Source organism: Balaenoptera acutorostrata, chromosome 16 (genome assembly GCF_949987535.1).
Source record: "Balaenoptera acutorostrata chromosome 16, mBalAcu1.1, whole genome shotgun sequence".
NCBI classification, from domain to species: Eukaryota; Metazoa; Chordata; class Mammalia; order Artiodactyla; family Balaenopteridae; genus Balaenoptera; species Balaenoptera acutorostrata.
Genome location: NC_080079.1, coordinates 32,474,412 through 32,498,099, shown reverse-complemented (window position 1 = coordinate 32,498,099; position 23,688 = coordinate 32,474,412). Strand labels below are relative to the sequence as shown.

Sequence of the window (23,688 nt, the reverse complement as noted above, 5' to 3'; positions counted from 1 at the left end):
AAAGAAGAATTCTTCCTTAATACTTTAGAATCCTTCAACCAAAAGTGAAGGTTATATTCAGGTTGCAACTCAAATTGCCTCTTTCGATTAAGTAGTGAAACATAGGTGCCTACTGTCATCAATTATTTCATAAGTTATTGCTGTTGTTATTGTAAGAAAGCAAAATGAAAACTTGGAGAGAGACCAAAATACTGTTTGCAAATGACTTTATTTCAATATTTTGAAAATCCAAGAGAGTACGTTGAGAAATAGTTTTCTGAACACTTAAGAGTAATCATTTGGGAGGCAATAAAAGAAGACCCATTTATAATAAGAGCCACAAAGTAAAAATTGTGTGAAGCTTCCAAAAGAAAAACCACAGAACCTAACTGGGAGAAATACAGTGTTTCTGGGTGTAAGATTAAATATACTGCTGTTTGGAAGATCTCATTTTCCATGCCTGTGCCCCACAGAAGGCTTGTATTGAATAAGGTGGTGGCAGCTGGATAGTGGTGCCCATTGCCCCACTCCTAATTCATGCAGTATAAAAATCAGGACAGGGCAGCTATAGAACTATGCAGTCCCCCTTTCCCTCACAGCTCTGTTATAAGAGACTTAACCTGCTCTGGTTGGATTGGCAGTCATGTGGCAGCATACATCGCTCCCAGCTTTCTTGGGGCAGAAGAGCTATTGTATGTACATTCAGCAGCTGGTGAACCTTGGCACATTCTAGTCTCCTCCTATGCCCTCCCCAGCCACCAACACAGCTGTTCCACAGGGAGTATTCAGGGAGCATTCAATGTAGACCCAGTTTCCCAACATTCCCCCACCCCGCAAGCTGCTCCATAGCACAGAGGCACAGGGGTCCTGTTCAGGGGAGGGTTGGAGTGAGCTTCAAAGATTTGGTAATCATGCTGTCTGTTACAAGGGGCCTGACTTTATCTGGATCAGACTGGAGCAATTTATACCCTATAGTATTGTTGAAAACAATAGAGCAATCATCTAGCAGATACTGAAGGCCAACAGTTGCTGGTGATACCACTAGATATCATTGAGAAGCTTAAAGATGAGAGAGGTAAGGAGGGAGAGAGAGAGAGAGAGAGAGAGAAAGTCTGGATAAAACTGCAGACATCCCTTGTAATCAGAAAGAATGTGTGCATTGCTCAAGGCTGCAACCACATAGGAGCAACGCTTGCTGAATGTAGGGCAAGTCTTGTAAACTCCCTAAACAGTGAAAGCAGCCTCCAAGTCACAGATCCAATGGTAAAGGGTGTAAATCTCTTACTGATTGAGGGGGCTTAAGCACAACCTCTCATCAATCTGGCTGGTTGCTAGGTGGTGTTGACTTGAAAGCAACCCCTAGGAAGTCAGGCTTAAAGATAAAAATGAGGGGGAAACAAGTTGAGCAGTGACAACAGAGGCTGCATACTGTGAGGGGAAAAAGACTTGGTGAATTAGTTTAGCCAAATTACTAAAAACAAGTCCAGAGTGGGCGAGGAGTATGCAGAGAGCCTACAATATGTTACCTAAAATGTCCAGCTTTCAACATAAAATTAGACATTCAGAGAAACAGCAAAGTGCGACATATGAGGGAAAAAGGCAATAGAAACTTCCTTTGAGGGGTACCAGATGTAGGATAAATGTTAAGCAGCTATTATAAATAGGTTCAAAGACCTAAAGGAAACCAGATTTAAAGAATTAAAGTATACTGACAATGTCTCATCAAATGGAAAATATTAAGATAGAAATTACAAAAAAAGAACGAAATGAAAATTCTTGAGTTGAAAAGTACAATAACCAAGGTGAAAATTTTACTGGAGAGGCTCAACAGTAGATTTGAACTGGCAGAAGAATCAGCAAACCTGAGGATAGATAGAAATTGTGAAATATGAAGTACAGACAGAAAAAAAAAAATTAAGAAAAACAGTCTTCCTCACACCACATACACAAAAATTAATTCAAAATGGAGTATAAACCTAAATATAAGAAAAAACTAAATCTTGTAGTAGAAAATATAGAAGTAAATATTTATGACCGTTGTTTAGTCAAAGCCTTCTTAGACTTCTTCTTTGGTGTCATCACCAAAATCGCAAATGAAAAAATAAGAGACAAAAGATATATCGAGTTTTTATTAGAAAAAGACATTGTAAAGCTGATCTATTTCACCTAGTTTGGATTAATACCAATTTAATTTCATTAATAAAAACTTTGCTCTGTATAGCTTCATCTCTCCACCCCCCGTGCTGTTATTGTCACAGATTATATAGCTTTATAAATTGTGTGCCCATCAATGTAGATCTATAATTATTGCTTTATGCATTTTTCTTTTAAATTAGAGGGAGGAAAAGTTACAAGTAAAATGTATGTATTTTTTGTCTTTTATATTTACCTATGCTGGTGTTTGTATTTACATTTATCAATTGTGTATTTCTTTGTGTGGAATTGCATTACTATGTAGTGTCCTTTAAACCTGAAGGACTTTTTTTGTAGAACAGTTCTGCTAGCAATGTTTATCTGAAAATGTGTTAATTTTTCTTTCCGTTTTGAAGGTTGGTTTTGCTGAATATAGAATTCTTGGTTGGCAGTTTTTTCTATGCAGAACTTTGACTATGTCATCTCACTGCCATCTGGCTTCCATGGTTTCCGATGAGAAATCAGCTGTTAATCTTACTGAGAACCTTTTGTATGTGATGAGTCACTTCTCTCTTGCTGCTTTCAAGATTCTCTGTCTTTCAATAGCTTGATTATGATATGCCTTGTGTGCACATTTTAAGTTTATCCTACTTGAAGTTCTTGAAGCTTTGTGGGTTGATAGACTAATGTTTTTCATCAAATTTGGGAAGTTTTTATTTCTTCAGATATTCTTTCTGATGCTTTTTCTTCTCTCCTTCTGAGACTCACTTTTTAGTATGCTGTTATGCTTGATAGTGTCCCACAGATCTCTCAGGCTCTGTCCATTTCTCTTCATTTTTTGTCTTTCTGTTTCTCAACATGGGCAATATCAATTGACTTATCTTTAAGTTCATGGATTCCTTCTTCTGCCTGTTCAAATCTGTTGCTGAGCCCCTCTAGTGAATTTTTCATTTCAGTTATTTTACTTTTCAACTCTATAATTGAAAGTTCTAGAATTAAAAATTCTTTTCATAAATTCTGTCTATTTATATTCTCTATTTGGTTGAGACGTCATTCTCTTACTTTTTTTTTCATTCTTTAAACATGGTTTCTTTCAGCTCTTTAAACATATTTAAAATAGCTAAATTAAAATCTTTGTTTAGAAAATCCAGTGCCTGGGCTTTTTCAGGATTTTTATTGATTGCTTTTCTGTGTGTCTGGGCAATACTTTCCTCTTTCTTCACATGCCTTGCAATTTTTTTGTTGTAAACAGGACATTTAAAATATTATAATGTGGCAACTCTGAAAATCAGGTTCTCCACCTCCCCACACACACCCTCCAGGGTTTGTTGTCATTTTTGCTTGTTGTATTTGTTTGTTTGTCTAGTAACTTTTCTGAACTAAGTTTGTAAAGTCTTTATTCTTTGTTATGTGTCACCAATAAAGTCTCTGTAATGTTAGCTTAAGGGTCAGCTAATGATTGGACAGAGAATTCCTTATATACTTGGAATGAAAAAGTCTCTCAGTGTTTGCCAAGGGACACTGTGTGTGTTTTTGTGGTGACCCTGCAGCACTTAGCCAGGCAGTTTAAAGCTCTGCCTTAGCCTTCACTTCTCACTTCAGCAGAGCCTCCAGGTCAGCCAGATAGGAGAGCTTATGGCATTCTCAGGTCTTTCCTTAGTGTACACACAGTCGTGGGCATGCGTGTGACCTTCTAGATTCCCAGGAGTATGTTAAAGCTTTACAAAGCCCTATTACTTTCTTCCCTAGCTTTTTGGTTAGGGAGAACCCTAACCAAATCGCCTCAAATTTTATCTATTGGATCAGATAGCAGCGACTAAAACATCTACCTGTCAATGTTTTCAACATGGCCCCTAGGTAGCAGCTGTAGCTCTCTGCCAGCTTCATGTCAGGCAAAAGCCAGTCTTCCAGGAAGTCACCAGAGTAGTCAAAACAAATAATTACAATTCTCTATGAATGAAGTCTGTTCTGTTTCCCTCTGATACCAGGAATGAGGTTTTTTTATTTATAGGACTCTGCTGACATCAAACTTAAGGGTGAAAGACTGACAACTTTCTCTTTAAGATCAAGAACAAGAAAGGATGTCCACTCTCACTGCATCTGTTAAACATTGTACTGGTGGCAGTTAGGCATCCAAATGGGAAAGGAAGAATTAAAATATCTCTATTTTTAGATGACATGATCTTATGTGTGGAAAATCCTAAGGAATCCATTAAAAAACCTCTTATAACTAATAAAAGAGATCAGCAAAGGTGCAGAATACAAGATCAATAGAAAAATCAATTCTATTTCTATACTTCAGCAGTGAGCAATCAAAGTGTAATTAAGAAAAAAAATTCCACTTGGCATCTAAGTGAATAAAATGCTTAGGAATAAATTTGACAGAAGAAATGCAAGACTTTTACACTGAAACTACAAATAATTGTTGAAAGAAATTAAAGAAGACCTAAATGTAGAAACATGACATGTTTGTGCATTTATTGTTAAGATGGCAGTACTACTCAAATTGATTCACAGATTTGATACAAGCCCTGTCAAAATTCCAGCTGCCTTTTTGCCAGAAATTGACAAGCTGATTCTAAAATTCATATAGAAACACAAGATACAGAATAGCCAAAACAATTTTTTAAATTAATTAATTTACTTATTTTTGGCTGTGTGGGTCTTTGTTGCTGTGCGCAGGCTTTCTCTAGTTGCGGCAAGCAGGGGCTACTCTTCATTGCAGTGTGAGGTCTTCTCATTGCAGTGGCTTCTCTTTGTTGTGGAGCACAGGCTCTAGGCACGTGGGCTTCAGTAGTTGTGGCACGTGGGCTTAGTTGCTCTGTGGCATGTGGGATCTTCCCAGACCAGGGCTCAAACCCTTGTCCCCTGCATTGGCAGGCAGATTCTTAACCACTGCACCACCAGGGAAGTACCAGCCAAAGCAATTTTGAAAAGAATAACATTGGAAAACTCACACTTCCCCATTTCAAAACTTACCACAAAGCTACTGTAATCAAGACAGTGTAGTACTGATGTAAGAATAGACATATAGATTGATGGAATAGAATTGAGAGTCCAGAAATAAACCCAAACATTAATGATCAATTGATTTTTGACCAGAATGTCAAGACAATTCAACATGGAAAGAATCGTCTTTTAACATATACTGCTAGGACAGCTGGATATCCACATGCAAAAGAATGTATTTAGATACTCCCTCATACCATGTATAAAAGATAACTCAAAATGGATCAAAGACCTACATGTTAGAGATAAAATGATTAAAATATTAGAAACAGATAAGTTGAAATTCATTAAACTGAAAACATTTGTGTTTCAAAGAACTCAAGACAATCCACAAAATGGGAGAAAACACTTTCAAATCATATATCTAATGTGGGAATTGTACCCAGAATACACATAAATGATTACAACTCAATAATAAAAAGACAAACAACTCAATTAAAAAATGGTCAAAGGAGGGAATTCCCTGGCAGTCCAGTGGTTAGGACTCTGCACTTTCACTGCGGAGGGCCCGGGTTCGATCTCTGGTTGGAGAACTAAGATCCCACAAGCCGTGCAGCAACCCCCCAAAAAAGAAAAATTGTCAAAGGATTTGAATAGACGTTTCTGCAAAGAAGATATACAAATAGCTAATAACAACATGAAAAGATGGTTAACATTTTTAGTCATTAGGGAAATACAAATCCAAAGCACAATGAGATATTACTTCACACCCTTTAGGGTGGTTACAGTGAAAAAGACAATAACAACGGTTGATGAGTATGTAGAGAAACAGAAACTCATACATTGTTAGTCAGGATGTAAAATGGTGTAGTCACTTTGGAAAACAGTTGGGTGTTCCTCAAACTGTTAAGTATATTTGCCATATGACACAGAAATTCCACTTTTAGATATATACCCAAAAGAAATGAAGAACATACATCCACTCGAAAACTTGTACAAAATTGTTTATAGTAGTATTATCCATAATAGCCAAAAAGTGGAAACAATTCAAATGTCCATCAATTGATGAATGAATAAACAAAATATGGTATATCTATATAATATATTATTCAGCAATGAAAAGAAATGGAGTACTGATACTATAACATAGATGAACATTGAAAACAGTAGGCTAAGTGAAAGAAGGCAGTCACAAAGGACCACATATTGTATGATCCCATTCATATGAAATGTCAAATATGCAAGTCTATAGAGACAAACTAGATCAGTGGTTGACTAGGATGGGAACTGGGGGAGAGTGGAGAGTGTCTGCTTATAGGTATGGAGTTTCTTTTTGATGTGAAAAGATTCTAAGCAGATTGTGGTAATGGTTGCCCAACTCTGAATATAGTCAAACCCACTGAACTGTATAGTCTTAAGTGGGTGAATTTTATAGTATGTTAATTATATCTCAATAATACCATTAAAATTATCAACTAGTAAAAGTTGGTTAACTATTAGAAGGGGAAAATTGGATATTAAGGAATGCAGAAATGACAAGTGAGAATAAGCAAGGAAGAAACTAAGCACTTAGAATAGGGCTCACCAACCCCTAGTCTGAGATTCAGGCCTTGTTGAAGAGGTTGTAGCTGCCACAGGGACATTCAGGCTGCTGATAGTGAAGAAATTTTCTAGAAGGTGCAGACCTGACTGAGCCAGTTTGTGGGAATAGTCAATTCAGTGGCTGTGAAACTCATTGGAGGGTGCTGGTCAGCTAGAGCTGGTCTACTCCTGCTAAGAGTTAAAGAAACTCACTGGAAGGTGCTGGCAGCCTTGAGCTGGTCCACAGGAAGTTTCCCCACCGAGTGGCAGACAAACTCATAGAGGGTGTGGCCAAGCTAGAGCCTACTGGGTGGCTGAGAGAAATTCATTGGTGAGAACTGGTGGGATAAAGCCAGTTAGCAGAACCTGGCCTGGGGGTCCTGCAGAAAAGCTCAGTGGAAGACGCCACAGCCCAGAACTGGTCTGCAAAAAGTGACCTGCTAGGTGGCTGAGAAACTCAGAGGAGAGTGATTGTCACTGGGCTTCCCTAATCCACTAATAGGGAAAAAACACAGTGGAAGCAGGAAGGGATATATATGTATATATATAAAGCAACACCCTTATTGGCCCATACTCTGCCTCAATTGATGCCATATTCTGTTAGCCTTATCCACAACTCTGTGAGCCCCCTTGATTGGTATCCTAATCTTGTTAGGATAATTGAGACCCCCCTGGCTTCTGATATGTAAGTGCTGCTATCAATGTCCCAGGGTTTAGACTATTAGCCCTAGCTACCATTAGCCCTGGCCAGCAGAACAGGGCTACCAGTGAACTTCTTAGTGATATTTGCTCCCTTCTTACCAGTGCATTTCTAATGGCCTTGGTGATCACACTTGTCCTTTGGGACATAATTCGCTGGTGGGTCTTCTGCACTCACATAATATATCCACTCCAGCACGCTCACTTCCCTGAGCCTTTTAATTCTCTCCTCCACTATCTGCCATAGCAATTCAGGCATTTCACCCTCAATCAGTGAAGGTCATCACTTTTCCTAGTCTTCCAGGAGCCACCCAATGAGTTTGCATCATCTCCTAGGGTCATTGCCAGAGTATTAAATTATGTATCCTGAGAAGCGCCCTTAAGTTAATAAATTATTCCTTATCCAATCTTATATTCTGGCTTCTTTGCTCAAGTATTCTCAAAATCTAGTTCCATGGTACTCCCTCAGCTCCTGCCAGTACATGGTGCCTAGTTCTTCAGTCTCTTTCAGGATGTATTCTTTTCCTCCCTCAGCAGGCCTAGCACATTTATAGCTGATTTAAGCTGCAACTTAACTTTGGTTATTGGCCTAGCAGCCAGGACAGAAGGTAGGGGCATATCCTGAGGGGTATTTCTGTTGCCTTGCAGGGGAGAGGCCTCTGCAGTGTCTTCCCACGCAGGCAGAATGCTATTTCTTTTTTCTTTTTTTTTTTTTTAATTTATTTATTTACTTATTTATTTATGGCTGTGTTGGGTCTTCGTCTCTGTGCGAGAGCTTTCTCTACTTGCGGCGAGTGGGGGCCACTCTTCATTGCGGTGCGCGGGCCTCTCACTATCGCAGCCTCTCTTGTTGCGGAGCACAGGCTCCAGACGCGCAGGCTCAGTAGTTGTGGCTCACGGGCCCAGTTGCTCCGCGGCATGTGGGATCCTCCCAGACCAGGGCTCGAACCTGTGTCCCCTGCATTGGCAGGCAGATTCTCAACCACTGCACCATCAGGGAAGCCCAGAATGCTATTTCTTAATGAGAGGGGTTAACTCTGCAGACTCTGAGGGTTCAGAGGAGTCTGGGAAGCCAAATAATTGGTGGCATTCCCCATTAACGATGGTTTTACCACCATTCATCACCAGATGTTCTCATCCCATCTGTCAGGGTCTCAGGTTTTTTGAACTAGGACTCTGACCTTGGTATGACAGACCTGTCTTGGTTTAGCATTAAATTATCTTTGCAGGGAATTCCCTGGAGGTCCAGTGGTTAGGACTCAGTGCTTTCACTGCTGTGGGCCCGGGTTTGATCCCTGGTCAGGGAACTAAGATCCCACAAGCCACGCAGTGCGACCAAAAAAAAAAAAAAAAAAAATTATTTTTGCAGTTCAGCAACTGTATTAAATCCTGAGTTTGGTCTTCAGCTTTTTCTTCTCTCCCACTGCAGGAGATTAGCAATTGGGTCACCACTTTGTACCAGGGATGGTTCATGCCTCAAATACCCCAAGGATGGAGTCCTTATTGTCAACTGGGTGGTGAGTAATCTGGTTCAAAAATGCCATCTTAATGCCTACTTTCTTTTTTTTTTTTTAATTTTTAAAATTTTTTAAATTTTTATTTTTTTAAATTTTTTTTCACACACACACACTGTATTTTATTTTTACAAGAGATAAATAGACTGACACCAAGCATTGTACATGGATGACCACAACAAAAGCAACGATTGCAATTACCAAACATGAAACACACTCATACTATGTCATAATATTGACATTCAGTCCAGTAATCCTCCACTGTAACAACTCCTTTACTTTGCAGTGAAAATTGATTTGTATATTCTTTGCCTCTGAGTCCTTGTGGGATTTTTTTTTTTAAATTCAGACAGAATGCCTACTTTCTTGAAACTACTCCTGGTACTAAATCTGTCATTTGGGTCTTCTGGGGAGAAGATGCTGAGATGGAATTTGGAGTACAAGAGGTTTATTGGACAGTAATGCCTGGGGGATGGAGCAAGATTGAGTAAGAAAAGCTTTCATACCATAATGCAGATCTGATGCTGGTGAAAGAAAAGGTTGGTGAGTGGAAGCAGGATTGGGTGTAGAAAGCCTCAGACTTCCATGCATCACTGACAAAGTTAGCCAACTCAATGGATACTTTAGGTTAAAGACTATCCATTAGTTAGAGGAATTCCATGTTGGGCAGAATTGGCCAGACTGAGGGCTGCTTAGGAAGAGCATAGGCTTGGCTCAAAACCCAAGGCATGCCAGATTTTTTCCTGATGGGAGATCCAAACAGTGCACCTCCATTGCTGTCACACGATGGGGCAATATCAAGCAGTGTGACATTCATGTAACTGGAGTCCCTGAAGGGGAGGAGAAGAAGGATAACAGGAAAAACATTTGAAGAAAAAATAATAATTAAAACTTTTTCCCTAAATTTGATGAAAACTATAAATACAAAGATCCAAGAAGCAACATGAAGCTCAAGCAGGAAAAGCACAAAGAAAACCATACCAAGACACACTATAATCACATTTTCATCATCACAGGTGATAAAGAGAAAAATTTTATTGCAGCCGGAGAAAAAAAGCACACATTATGTACTGAGAATCAAAGATAAGAATTACTGCAGACTTGTCATCAGAAACGCTGCAAGCCAGAAGAGTGGAATGATATCCTTAAGGTACTGAAGTCATCCTAGAACTCTTTCTCTAGCAAAATTACCCTTCAAAAATGAAGATAAAACAAAGAAAATTTCACAAAAGAGAAGTCTAAGATATGTCATCACCAGTAAAATTGCTCTATCTTAAATGTTAAGAGAAATTCTTCATGTGGAAGGAAAATGATACCAGGTGGATATTAGATCTATACAAAGGAATTAAGAGCACTGGAAATGGTGAGTAAACAAATAAATATAAAAGTGAAAGGGGGGTATTATGACATTTAAGAATACAGTTATTTTTATAAGTGAGTTTGTGAGTTCATAACCTTCTAGAATTTCAAAATCCTTTCAGACTGCTGTCTTACTCAGTGATCAAGTGCATTCCTCATTTAATTATTAGATTTATCTTAATTAGCTGCTTTATCATTTCAGTGCTGTCTAAAGTACACAGTAGAATAAAAAGCTTTGATATGACAAAGTGTAATACATTGCTGGGACAACCTAAGACCTTGGATATGGCTGCTCACAATGGTATCTCTTTTATTCCTGAGTGTTCATCAATGTCTGCTTTTCTGCCCCTGTTCTGTGGGCTGTTTCCCTAGGCTTTTAATCTAGTTTTGCTCTCATCCCACTCTGAACCTCATATCAAATTTAGGGTCCATTTAATAGACATGCAGATCAAAGAGGGTATAATTATATTTAATAAGCAAAGCTAACAACATAATCATGGATAAGAAAGTTCATATCTGTATACATCTCCCATGGTTGGGAGCTCACAAAAAGGAACCATTACATCCCCCTTATCTGTATTTATAAATATCATATACTATCTATATTTTATTTTCTACACATTAAAATTTTAACCAACGCAATTGTCAAGCACTGACAGTAGACGTCCTAGTTACACTGGGGCACTAGGACCATTGTGGTGGTCTAAATTTTCAGCAGCTTTGTTTTATCCAAGAGTATAATTTTCTTATTTTGGAAGTAGAGTGTTATTTTCTTACATGACTGAAAATACTTTACACCTGTTTTTTAAAATAAAGACATTTATTTGGAGAATATTAGTAGCATATTCTCAGCCTCACCAGATATTAACAGTTCATCAAGTCAGGCAACAGAACATGTCCATGTGAGCTTCTTATAAGGAAATCGACGACCACCTCAACAGCTTCCTCATCTTCTATTTTATTACTGGACGATTCATAATCCAAAATATGAAGTTTTGGGACTTTTTCCTCAAAAGTAGAAGTAGGTAAAATGTCTGAAGCAATGATGTTGACTTCCTTTAAAAATTTTTTTTAATTTATGAAACATTAACTGCATATTTCAGTCTTGTGGAATCTTTTGTGTTATTCTGACTGTCAATAAGAACCAGGGGACTGTGTTGATGATTCTTGATGATTTCAGCAACACTTCCAAAGTACTAGAACAAGAAAACATAGATGAATTATAAATTGGCATTTATATTAACAATGAGCTCCACTCCTCCCATCTTCTCCAACTCTTTCAAGTTAGTCAGAGTTACTAGGTCCCAGATGACATTCTACCCAAAAAAGTCCAATTTAACAATGGCTGTAACCTTTGAGGTGGCAGACGCTGGCCATTCAATAAGACTGAAAACACAACTGACATCCTCAATTAGTATAACTTCTTAGAGAAAATTACTTTATTGAGTTATGATGTAATATTTTAATATTTTGTTTTTTATTTAGTGCCAAGTGTAAAACTGTCATACATTGAATTTCTCTACATTTTTATAAAACATAGATTATCTGTTATGTTGCATGTCTTAGATACAAGGACTGATGTAGTAAATTAACGTTAGAATTTAATGTGAAGAGAGTTATTTCCCAGGTTAATTCATGTTTGTTTTTGTGTTCTTTTTTTTGAATAAATAAGGAAACCTTTATAAACCCTCATATACCCATTTTTGCTTTAGCTCCCAGTAAGTTTAGAGCTAAATTAGTGCCTAGTTAATAATGACATTTCACGCTAGGCTCTTACTATACATACGTATTTTTCCGTATATTAATTCCTATTGTCTATTGGCTTTAGTTTTAGGCTATCACAATTTTTTTCTGAAAAATGATCAATGTTTTAAATGAAAGATAAAATAAGTATAACACAGACCAAGAAATGAAATGCATTGATTATACAAAAGTGCTACAAGCTCACGATCATCAGATAAATGCATTTATAGTCATTTTCTTAAAGTGGTAATTGTTTTGCAACACTGCCATATAATTTAGCAATTATAACCAATTGACTTCATTTTCTCTTAGTTTTTCACATAAAGATAAACATCTGGAATAAAAAATGTTTAAAAGCCTTTATTAATTATTTGGATAGCTTCCAAATATTATATATTAAATAAGCAAAGTATTCAGAATACTAGTCATTTTTCAAATGAAACACCAGTTGTCTTTTAGATAATTGGCTTCTGAATATTAGGTCAAGGAAGAGAGACAGAGACTTTCAAGTACCTTTAGTCCTTATTTCTTACTTTCTCTTCAATCATTCAGCCCTCCTGTACTTGCCAATGAATTTTTTTTTATGATACTCATAAAGACATTCATTCTGTTTGTTTGGCACAGCATATTGTTAAACTAAATGCAGTTGGAATTTAAATTTATGGACTAACACACCAGGAAATGAAATAGTACAACCTCTCTGAAGTGAATTCCAAGTGAAAAAGTGTGTGTTGAACCCAGTAAATATAGGAGAGAGTTGCTTTGCTTACACAAATAAGCATCTCATTCTGTCCTTATACTCTTCTGAATATTTCTGAGGATTGCTTTGTTGCAGAGTTTGGGGATTAAAATGTTTGAAGTAGGGGGTTGAGCTGAGTTGAAATGTTTGAAGTGGGACTGGACTTGAGGCATATTTGTGATTTGACTGAATGAAGGATTGAGCATAACTTAGTTGCAGTTTCCCCTTAACACTTTTTTTTTGGTCTACACTAATTCAGTGTATTTGAGATATTCATACATGGACAGAAAAACAATTGTTTGATAACTCAAAATCCCATGGTCAATAAAATAAAGCAAACAGATCTCAGAGCGATAAAATACTCAATATGTATCCACATAATGTCAAAACATTTGCAAAAAAAGTTAAACAGTTAATCAACTAGTTACTTTTTCTACCCATGAATACCCAAACACAAATACAGACAAACAGACTTTTCAACATCTCCACATGGTTGACATCATGTAACCAAAGTTTTCATTTTTCAATTCAGATGTTCAGTATATGGGAGAAATTATCTTTTTATTATAGATAATTTAAGTAAGTGTTTTAAAGGACTCTGTCAGTACTTCCAGATGATATTATAATAATATGTATTTATTTTGGTATCCATAGACTGGATAATTGGGGAGTGGGGTGAAGCTCTGTTCTATTCATTCCGAGGTAGGGATGAAGATTCTTTAAGCCAAGAAGAACCACTGTTTATCAGAGTTTCCTAGCAGGACAAGGAAGTCCAGAGCCCCTCTGAGAGCTCAAAATTTATCTGAGTGAATTTCAGTACCACTAAAAAGGACAGCTCCCTCACCCACCCTTAAGCCTCTTATAGAAGTACTGGACCCCTGGGGAGGCTTTTTTTTTTAATTTTTTATTATTTATTTATTTATTTGGCTGCATTGGATCTTTCGTTGCTGCGCATGGGCTTTCTCTAGTTGCAGCGAGCGGGGGCTACTCTTTGTTGCAGTGCGCTGGCTTCTCATTGAGGTGGCTTCTCTTGTTGCGGAGCACGGCCTCTAGGTGCACGGGCTTTAGTAGTTGTGGCTCGTGGGCTCTAGAGCACAGGCTCAGTAGTTGTGGTGCACAGGCTTAGCTGCTCTGAGGCATGTGGGATCTTCCCGGACCAGGGCTGAAACCCATGTCCCCTGCATTGGCAGGTGGATTCTTAACCACTGCGCCACCAGGGAAGTCCCTGGGGAGGCTTTAGAATGTAACCATCCATCCAAAGTCACTCTGTCCTACTAGGATCACCACCATATCCTACCACTGATTACTGTTGAGGAGCATATAGTTTAAAAAATTTGTCATATAAAGGTTTCAGTGAGAATGAAGGTTTTTGTGAGTAGGGAGAAGCAGACAGTTCTGTTAAAGTTTAACTGGTGTGAAATGATAATGCAATCTATATTTTAAAACCCGTTTGGTCTTGATCAGTGTTTCGTGTTTTCAGAGTTTTGCATTTTCTAACTATCTGAGACTTTATTAAAAGCAAAATAAAACTCCAAACTATAAAACTCCTCGAAGAAAACATAGGGAGAAAGCTTCATGAGACTGCATTTGACAATGATTTCTTGGATGTTACACCAAAAGCACAGGCAACAAAACAAAAAATAGACAAATAGGACTACATTAAACTATACTACAAAGTTATAAGAGTTCTTTATATATTCTGGATATTAACCTCTTATCAGGGACATAATTTGCAAATATTTTCTCCCATTTCATAGGTTGCCTTTTTACTCTGTTGATTGTGACCTTTGATGAACAGAAAATTTTAGACCATTTTATTATACTATATACAAAAAAATAGACTCAAAATGAATTAAAGATTTAAATGTAAGACCTGAAACCATAAAAATCCCAGAAGAAAACATAAGCAGTATGCTCTTTGACATTGGTCTTAGCAATATTTTTTTGGACATGTCTCCTCAAGCAAGGGTGACAAAAGCAAAAATAAACAAATGGCACTACACCAAACTAAAAAGCTTTTGCATAACAAAGGAAACCATCAACAAAAGAAAAAGGCAACCTACTGAATGAGAGAAGATATTTGCAAATAATGTGTCTGATAAGGGGATAATATCCAAAATATATAAAGAACTCATGTAACTCAGTATCAAACAAACAAATAAGCAATCTAATTAAAAAATGGGCAGAGGACCTGAGTAGACATTTTTCTGAAGAAGACATGCAGATGGCCAACAGGCACATGAAATGATGCTCAACATCACTAATCATCAGGAAAATGAAAATCAGAACCACAATGAGATATCACATCACACCTGTGAGAATGGCTATTATCAAAAAAAAAGAAACAACATGCTTGTGAGGATGTGAAGAAAAGGGAACCCACGTGCACTATTGGTGGGAATGTACATTGGTACGACAACTATGGAAAACAGTATGGAGATTCCTCAAAAAATTAAAAATAGAACTGCCATATGATCCACCAATTCCTCTCCTGGGTACATATCCAAAGAAAATGAAAACACTAATTCAAAAAGATACATACACCCTGATGTTCATACAAGCATTATTTACAGTAGCCAAGATATGGAAGCAAACTAAGTGTCCATCAAACGATGAATAGGTAAAGATGATGTGATATATATATACAATGGAATATTACTCAGCCATACAAAAGAATGAAATTGTGCCATTTGTGACAATATGGGTGGACCTAGAGGGTATTACACTAAGTGAAGTAAGTCAGACAGAGAAAGACAAATACCATATGATTTCATTTATATGTGGAATCTAAAAAACAAAACAAACAAAATGCCGAGTCAGACTGACTTCAGTAAGCAACAGGATAAAAGATATAGCTTTTACATCATACCAGTCTTTCCTCCTTTCTGTTCTCTCATAGGATATACTGCCCAAACATAGTATTTTATCTCATACTCTATGACAATGTGCAAGCCTTAGACCAGGTACTCTTGTATCCTTTCTCCTCATCTCTGGCACCTAATACAGTATGATGGCATTGTGCTCAAAACATAGTTATAGAGTTGGATTAGAAGAGAAATTACTGACCTCTTCACCAGTTTTCTTTCTGCCCAAAGCATACTGTTTTGTTGCTTCAATAAATCGCACAGGGATATTATATACTCGCTTATTAAAAAATACAACTAGTGTATATGGCTGTTTGGAATCATGGCCAGAGCTTTTCCGAATAAGAAATGATCCATCCTGTTTATTAAAAGAAAGAATAATTATGATTAGTGTTACTTGTGTTTCCATAGGTTAAAAATCAGTTTATGAAAAATACCTATATTATATTCAAAAGTTAATTATTATAGGTATATGATTTTTATTACCAATTAGAGCTTGTTTTATTATTTTGCAAGAAAATACTTCAGTAAAATATATACTTATAGAAAATTCTGAAAGAGGTAAATGCTAGCTTTTTGAGGCACTAAATAAGATCTTATGTTTATAGGCTTTGGAAATGTGTGAAGGGACACATTAAGATCAAACCTAAAGGGCACTCTTGAACTAGGAACCATGTTCACAAGTTGCCTATGAATACAAAAATATATCAAAAAAATTCCATTCAAAAGTGCTATAAGAAGAAAGCAGATATTGGGAATCAAAGCATTTCAGCTGATAAAAATTCTCTCTCCAAAAATTTATGTTGAAGCAGAAAAAAAATTGTAACACAACATTCCAAATTTAATTAAATATCTTGTAAAATATTCTACAATCATAAATTCAAAAATTATGAACAAAAGTAGACAAAAACAGGAAGAAGGAATGCAATAAGAGTTTATCAAACCTGGGAAAGAGCGCTTACCTGGTAGCGCAGTGGTTAAGAATCTGCCTGCTAATGCAGGGGACATGGGTTCAAGCCCTGGTCCAGGAAGATCCCACATGCCACGGAGCAACTAAGCCCATGCGCCACAACTACTGAGCCCACAACTACTGAAGCCCACGCACCTAGGGCCTGTGCTCCACAACAAGAGAAGCCACTGCAATGAGAAGCCCGCGCACCACAACAAAGAGTAGCCCCCACTCGCTGCAACTAGAGAAAGCCCACGTGCAGCAACAAAGACCCAATGCAGCCAAAAATAAATAAATAAATAAATAAATTTTAAAAACAAAAACAAATAAACCCTGGGAAAGAAGTTGAAAAGAAAGACAAACCTGTATCAGAAATGAAGAAGAAATTACAAGATGCCCAAGGGACAATAGCCTTAAATGAAGATTTAATAAATGACTGAAGGAAGGCATGGAAACAACCAAGAAAGAAAGAAAAAAAAGAGAGAGAGAGAGAGGTTAAAAAAAAAAAAGTACAATAACGTCAGAGTGGTTGGATTGAAAGGAAGACCCCCCCCAAAGAAAGGTCTAAAATACATGTAATGTGAGTCCTTGAAAAAAAACAAAATAATGAAACAGAACTACTCTTTAAGTCTGTAATTTAAGAAAATGTTTTGGAAATAAGAGAAAACTTAAGTCTACATATTGAAAGGGTTTCCATCTACCTGAAAACATTGACCTGGAAATCTACTCAGAGACATAATCTGGTAAAACTATTAGACTTTAAAAAGAAAAAAATCTGCAGAGCCATCAGATTAAAATATCAAATTACATACAAGGGCAAGAAAGTGACATTAGCATCAGAGTTCTCAGAAGCATCAAGGCAATCCAGTGGAGCAACACTTTTAAAAACTCAAGCCGAGGATTTTACATCCAGCCAAGATTTCCTCCGGGTATCAGGCTATGAAAAACAGTTTCGAATGTGCAAGAACTCAGGGAATAATGTAAGCACAGTCCTTCCTGAGAATCTACTACAGGTGAGCTTCACCAAACAAAAAGAGATAACTGAGGAAGCAACAGGACTGATGGAAAGCATTTAATATATTTCATTGTAGAGCTAGGACTAAACAACGGTGGCAGAAAACAGTATATTCTGGACTTCCCTAGTGGCGCAGTGGTTAAGAATCTGCCTGCCAATGCAGGGGACAAGGGACTCTATCCCTGGTCCGAGAAGATCCCACATGCCACAGAGCAACTAAGCCTGTGCACCACAGCTACTGAACCTGTGCTCTAGAGCCCATGAGCCACAACTACTGAGCCCACGTGCCACAATTACGGAAGCCCTTGCACTCTAGGGCCTGTGCTCTGCAACAAGAGAAGCCACCGCAATGAGAAGCCCGTGCACCACACGAAGAGTAGCCCCTGCTAGCCACAACTAGAGAAAGCCCGCACACAGCAAACGAAGACCCAATGCAGCCAAAAATAAACCAGTATATTCTGACAAGGCAAGGTGCAAGTGGGCGGAGAAAAGAGAAAGAAAAAGAAAAGTGGCACTTTAATCTTGGATTGTCCAGACTGTTCTAGTGTTCCTATATGATTGGGCTTGGACTCTCCAAAAATGTACTTCCCAGTACTTTTTGCCATCTTGATCCCAATCTTTTATCCCAAGCATTGATCCAAAATAGTCTGTTACATCTCACTCCTGGATGGATCTCATGTAGCACCAAGCCTTACAGAGATCCCCTCCAGAGCTTTCTTCTCTTCCGCTATTTGAAGAGCAGTGGAGCCTATGCATCCACGTATAGATGAAAGGACAAGCAGCAATAAGATGGAGGAACAAAGAAAGAGGGAGGTGCTTCAAAGAGAGGAGGGGATGGCAGTTCCTCTTGAGTAAGTAAAGAAAAAAGATTCCTGCATCCATAATTGTTGCAATTACTTAATTAGCATATTATCGGGATGACAACTGTGCCGATATTGGCTGAGGGCACAACATGAGATTTTAAAATGGTCAGACCTTGTTTGATCTGTATAATGCCTCTTCGGCCGACTTTCGATCGCAAGCACCAGCGTACCATGGTTTACAGTGAACGTCAGCTTCCTGTGAGTGAGAGGGCATTATTAAGCAAGAGATGGCCCTTCAATGACACTGAACCTTCTGTGCACTAGAAACAAAGTCCCATTTTGCATTACCAGAAAGGCCTAACTACATTTGGGCCAGTAATCTGAAAAGGAGTTTTATGCTTCTTTTGATCAACCACAAGGATTATATAATTGATGTTTCCCCAATTTGGCTGTAGGGGGTAGACTTAGTATTTGAATTTAAGACCTAATCCTGCTAGATTCCTGAACCATTTAATCCTTTCTCCTAAATAAGTTGTCATCTCCCTTTCTATTATGATCTTATTGTTGCTTTGTGGAGCATTTTATAATTTCCGAAGTGTTTTTACAAATATCTTATTTGATTCTTGTAACAACTTTGAAGGCAAGACAAATACATGCTATCATCCCTATTTTACATTTGAGAAAGCTTAGAGACTTGCCCAAGGGCACACCGACTCCTTTCTCTGTCTTTGTTTAAACTATGCTATTTTATGTGTTTTAATATCATATGCCTCCACAGATCTATTCTGAAAAAATTACATAGTTTAAATCGAATCTATGTGAGAGGAAGAACAATAAAAACAACACACTTCTTTGCTAGTTTTGAAGAAACACCAATTGTTATTTATGGCATCCAGAATACAAATTAGAATAAATGGAGCAAAGTCTTAACAGTTGGGGAAAAAAATGTATTCTGTACCCATCAGCAAATGACAACTCACAGGCTCACTTAAAATAGAATCTGTTCCCAAGCTTCACTCCAAAGTCTCTCTTATAAGAAGTCATGCCCTTTCCTGCAGTTTACTGATAACGAGTTCATTTCATACCTGTTCTGACAAATTGGAATTAGATGAAAAGCTGGGTAATGGGCCATCCACAGTTGGGCTTCCCGCTTCTGGAAATCCTGAAAGGGATTTGAAAAATCAATGGATCCCATTATATCTTGAGCAGTTACTCTGCCTATACCTCAACACTGTGCTGGGAGCTGCAAGGAACACACATACTGAAAAATCACACACACCAAAATATCCTTAAGAGTTGTGCTTCTCGAAGTGAGGTCTGAGGACCCTGGGAATCCCCAAGATTCTTTCAGGGCGTCTGCGAGGTTTTTTCCAAATACATATCTCTGTGAAGCCCAATTTTCCTCATATACTTCGACCAGTAAAACATACTGTAACAGATTGAATGTAGACGCAGATATGAGAATTCAGCTGCCTCTGTTATTCCAGGCATTAAAGAGATTTTAAAAATGTAAAACAATGCCACTCTTCCCCCTAAATTTTTTTGTTTGGAAAATATATTTTTTTCATAAAAATATGTTGTTAACATGTAATGAGTTTAATATTTTAAAAATGGATTCATAAATGTTTTAAATGTCTTCTAACTAATACATTAAGTATCATTAGAAAGAAACACATAAACCATAGTTCTTTGGGTCTGCAATGATTTTAAGAGTGTTATAATGGTCCTGAGGTCAAAATGATTGAGAATTTCTACCCTAAGGCATAAACTCTCTCAAGGAGTTTACCGTCTAAATGTGGAGACACATGAAATGGAGAAAATACTTAGCTGTATTCATTCATTCATTCATCCACTCACTCATTCATTCTTTATTGTGTACCTGCCATGGATCAAAGCTTTAGGAATATACAGCAGTCAACAAAACAGCAAAATGCCCCTCCCTCTTGGAGCTTAAATTTTAATGGAGTGAGATAGACAATAAAGACATAAGTAAATATATACAATATTACAAAGTCATAAGTGCTATGAAGAAAAATAGGCAGGGAAGTGGGTGGGGGATAGCTTCGGACAAGTAGTATGTTTAAATAGGCTGGTCAGGGAGAGCCTCAGTGAGGTGACACTTGGGTAAGATCTGTAGGTGGAGAGGGAGGAGGCATGTGGATATCTGAGGAAAAATTGTTGCAGGTGTAGGGAACAGTGAATGCAAGGGCCTGGCATGTTTGAGGAATAGAGAGGGGGCCACTGTGCCTGGACTGCAGTGAGAAAAGGGGTGAAGAACAAGGGATGAAGTCATCCAGGAGGTGGAGAAAGGGACCAGGTTTGTGGGACCCATTGGACACTTAGCATGACTTGAGCTTTAACAAGCATGGTGTGGGAAGCTTTTGGAGGGTTTTGAACAGAATAGTGTGATTTGCCTGTCTTTTAACAAGGTCACTCTGACTCCAGGGCTGGAAATAGATAGAAGGGGGCAAGAGCAGAGAAAGGAGGCCAGTTGAGTCTTGCAAGCCCAGGCAGGAGGTGATGGTGGCTTGGAACAAATGGCGTCAGCAGAATTAGCGAGAGTGACTGGATTGCAAATGTATTTTGAAGGAACAGCTGGAAGGTGTGTGAAGAAAGCAAGTGAGGGGACTTCCCCGGTGGCGCAATGGTTAAGAATCTGCCTGCCAATGCAGGGGACACGGGTTCAAGCCCTGGTCCGGGAAGATCCCACGTGCCGCAGAGCAACTAAGCCCGTGAGCCACAACTACTGAGCCCACTTGCCACAACTACTGAAGCCTGCGCGCCTAGAGCCTATGCTCTGCAACAAGAGAAGCCACCACACTGAGAAGCCCCTGCACCGCAATGAAGAGTAGCCCCCGCTCGCCGCAACTAGAGAAAGCCCACGCACAGCAACGAAGACCCAATGCAGCCAAAAATAAATAAATACATTTATAAAAAAAAAAAAAGAAAGAAAGCAAGTGAGGAGTCATGGGTGACTCTAAGGTTTTTGACCAGAGCAACTAGAGTTGTCCTTTCTTAGGAGGGGAAGTCTGCAAGAGAAACAGGCTTAGATGAACCAAGTGCTTCAGATAAAAGTGCCCTGGACGTTCAAAGGTGACAGCCACCATTGTTAACAGGAGGGAGCAATGAGGGCTTGGCAGGCCCAGCAGGGCTGAGTATGAAGGAAGGCTGTGTTCTGACAGGTGGGGACAGTATTCCCGGGTGGGTGCAGCAAAAGAGGGTGGGTGGTCACGCTCTCCTAAAGTACATAGTACAAGGAGGTTGGTGGTTTCCGCAGTTTGGGCAGTTGGGGGAGTTCAAGGCTGACATTTTCTGATCCCTGAATATGTGCCAGCCCTGTCCTGTTTCCCACATCTTAGCTCATTTTGCCTTCACGTCCGCCCTTGATGGGAGGAGCTATCAGACCCCATTTTACAGGTGAGGTCTTCCCTGACCACAGCAGCCCTCACTGTCTCCATTCTTCTCTGTGCCCACCCCCTGCCACCATGCTTTATTTTTCTTTATATCAGTTTAACATTTGCCTGATATTGTATGGCTTATCTAGTTGTTTATTTCTCCTCTAGTAGAAAAGAAGCTCCATAAAGGAAGGGACTCTGTTTTATTCACTGCTGTATCCTCTGTGTCTAAAATAGTGCCTGGCACATGGCAGACAGTCAATAAGTATTTGTCAATGGAAAGAATGACTTGGGTTGAAAAACAATAAAGGGTATAATAAAGCTTTACGTAGTAAAAAAAACAATAAAATTTCTATAGCTATACCATTTCACTTTGTGTTCAGAATTTTAGAAAAGTTTATTTTAAGTTTCTTTTATTTAAGATGAATCAAAAATCCAATTAAAGCCTAAGAAACAGATTTATGTTTATATAAACACATATACTTTTTGTATATAATAATTATTCTCTTTATTTAAATTTATTGAATCTTGATTATTTTGGAATATTTTCCAAATTATACATGTACAGTAGGGTTTTATTTTGTGTTTTCATTTTTGTCCTACATTGAGTAGAAAGTAAATCAAGGTTTGGGCAGTTGTGTTCTGTGAGTCTGACTTCATATATTTTTAGGGTATTGTATTATTAGCCTAGGGAAAATTATCCAGATATTTGCCAGATCTTCTTTTCAGGGCACCCTCTGTAGATATATTTTACGATCACTAAAATGTATTTTAGATTCAATTGAAATAGCTATCATTTATTGAAGACCTTCTATGTACCAAGCACAATATGTTGTTTTACTTAATCATCTTATTTTGAAAATAGTTGTATTGTTGTTGTGAAAAAAAATTAAATAAATAAAAGATGACCAGTATGACCAGTAAAATATTCAATCAAAACTAAAAAAGAAAAAAGTAAAAATGATCTCAAATCTATTTACTTTTCAGAACAGCTCCATGAAATAAATATTCTTGGCCCCGTTTTACAGATGAGGAAACAAGCTAGAGAGGATACTAAGATACTCCAGCTGGAAGAGGCAGTGTTGCACTGGACCCCCAGGTGCCTCAGACATGAAGAGCCAGCCTTAGCCGATACCTGATATTGTTCTTCGTGCCTTCATTGTACTTACTTGGCAGAGGTATGGGTTTTTGATGAATTGGTCTGAAAGGAAGAATTTCAGATTAATTAAAGGGCAAAGCACAAGATGAATAAGTTTGACTTTTTGCTTGCACTGAAGATACTCAGAACAGGTGCATCACAAAGGATCAACAGGAATGGCCAATAAAACATATCTAAAGATAGGAGAGGCACCAAAACCTTCAAGATAAGTAAAATTGTTCCCTTTAATTTGATAAAAAGAGGAGACTTGACTAGTGTTATTTTTTAGTTAAGTCCAATAATTAACCCAAATATTAGTTCAGTCTCTGTAATTCTAAGCAGTTTTTTTAAAGTTGTTACCTACTTAACACCTTTTTAAATTTAATTGCGAAGTAATGAAATATTAAATCTTTACCAATCACAACAAGCCAGTGTTTCTGTGCAGTATAACAATGCAGGTGTTAAGGAAACTTTAATTTTTTTGGCCGCACCACGCGGCATGTGGGATCTTAGTTCCCCAACCAGGGATTGAACCCGTGGCCCCTGTAATGGAAGCGTGGAGTCCTAACCACTGGACTGCCAGGGAAGTCCCAAGGAAACTTATTTTTAAAGGAAAGAATTCTTACTTCTGGGCAGGAGGAGGAAAAACTTGTGACTGCATATTTTCTTGTCTGTGACTAGACCCTCGGTGGCGTTCAGCAGGTATAGGTTTTTCTGCATTAAGAAAATTATCATAGTAGGATTAGGGTGAAATGTCTGTCCCCATGCCCAAACCCAGAAACATCAACTGAGAGGAACCAGATTTGGTCACATGTCTTCCCATGAGCA

The 23,688-nt window shown here is 38.1% G+C and overlaps 2 protein-coding genes across 9 annotated transcripts in view; one reads left to right on the top strand and one right to left on the bottom strand.

The window, feature by feature from the left end:
- The window catches only part of ZNF518A (zinc finger protein 518A), a 68,748-nt gene that overhangs the window by 27,679 nt on the left and 17,381 nt on the right, over positions 1-23,688 (top strand). For 3 of the 4 annotated variants that reach the window (XR_003623857.2, XR_009005653.1, XR_009005654.1), the window contains exons 6-7: positions 8,771-8,858; positions 22,751-22,900. The gene's annotated coding sequence lies outside the window, so the exon portion shown is untranslated. The remainder of the gene's footprint in view (positions 1-8,770; positions 8,859-22,750; positions 22,901-23,688) is intronic. The other variant, XR_009005655.1, reaches the window with a different exon arrangement.
- BLNK (B cell linker) overlaps positions 10,551-23,688 on the bottom strand; it is a 113,921-nt gene continuing 100,783 nt past the window's right edge. For all 5 annotated transcript variants that reach the window (XM_057530892.1, XM_057530890.1, XM_007187448.3 and 2 more), the window contains 6 exons: positions 23,487-23,574; positions 22,892-22,923; positions 19,413-19,489; positions 18,500-18,583; positions 15,763-15,918; positions 10,551-11,410 (listed from right to left, as the gene is read on the bottom strand). In XM_057530892.1, coding sequence (XP_057386875.1) covers positions 11,291-11,410; positions 15,763-15,918; positions 18,500-18,583; positions 19,413-19,489; positions 22,892-22,923; positions 23,487-23,574 — 557 coding nt within the window. In that variant the 3' untranslated portion in view covers positions 10,551-11,290. The remainder of the gene's footprint in view (positions 11,411-15,762; positions 15,919-18,499; positions 18,584-19,412; positions 19,490-22,891; positions 22,924-23,486; positions 23,575-23,688) is intronic.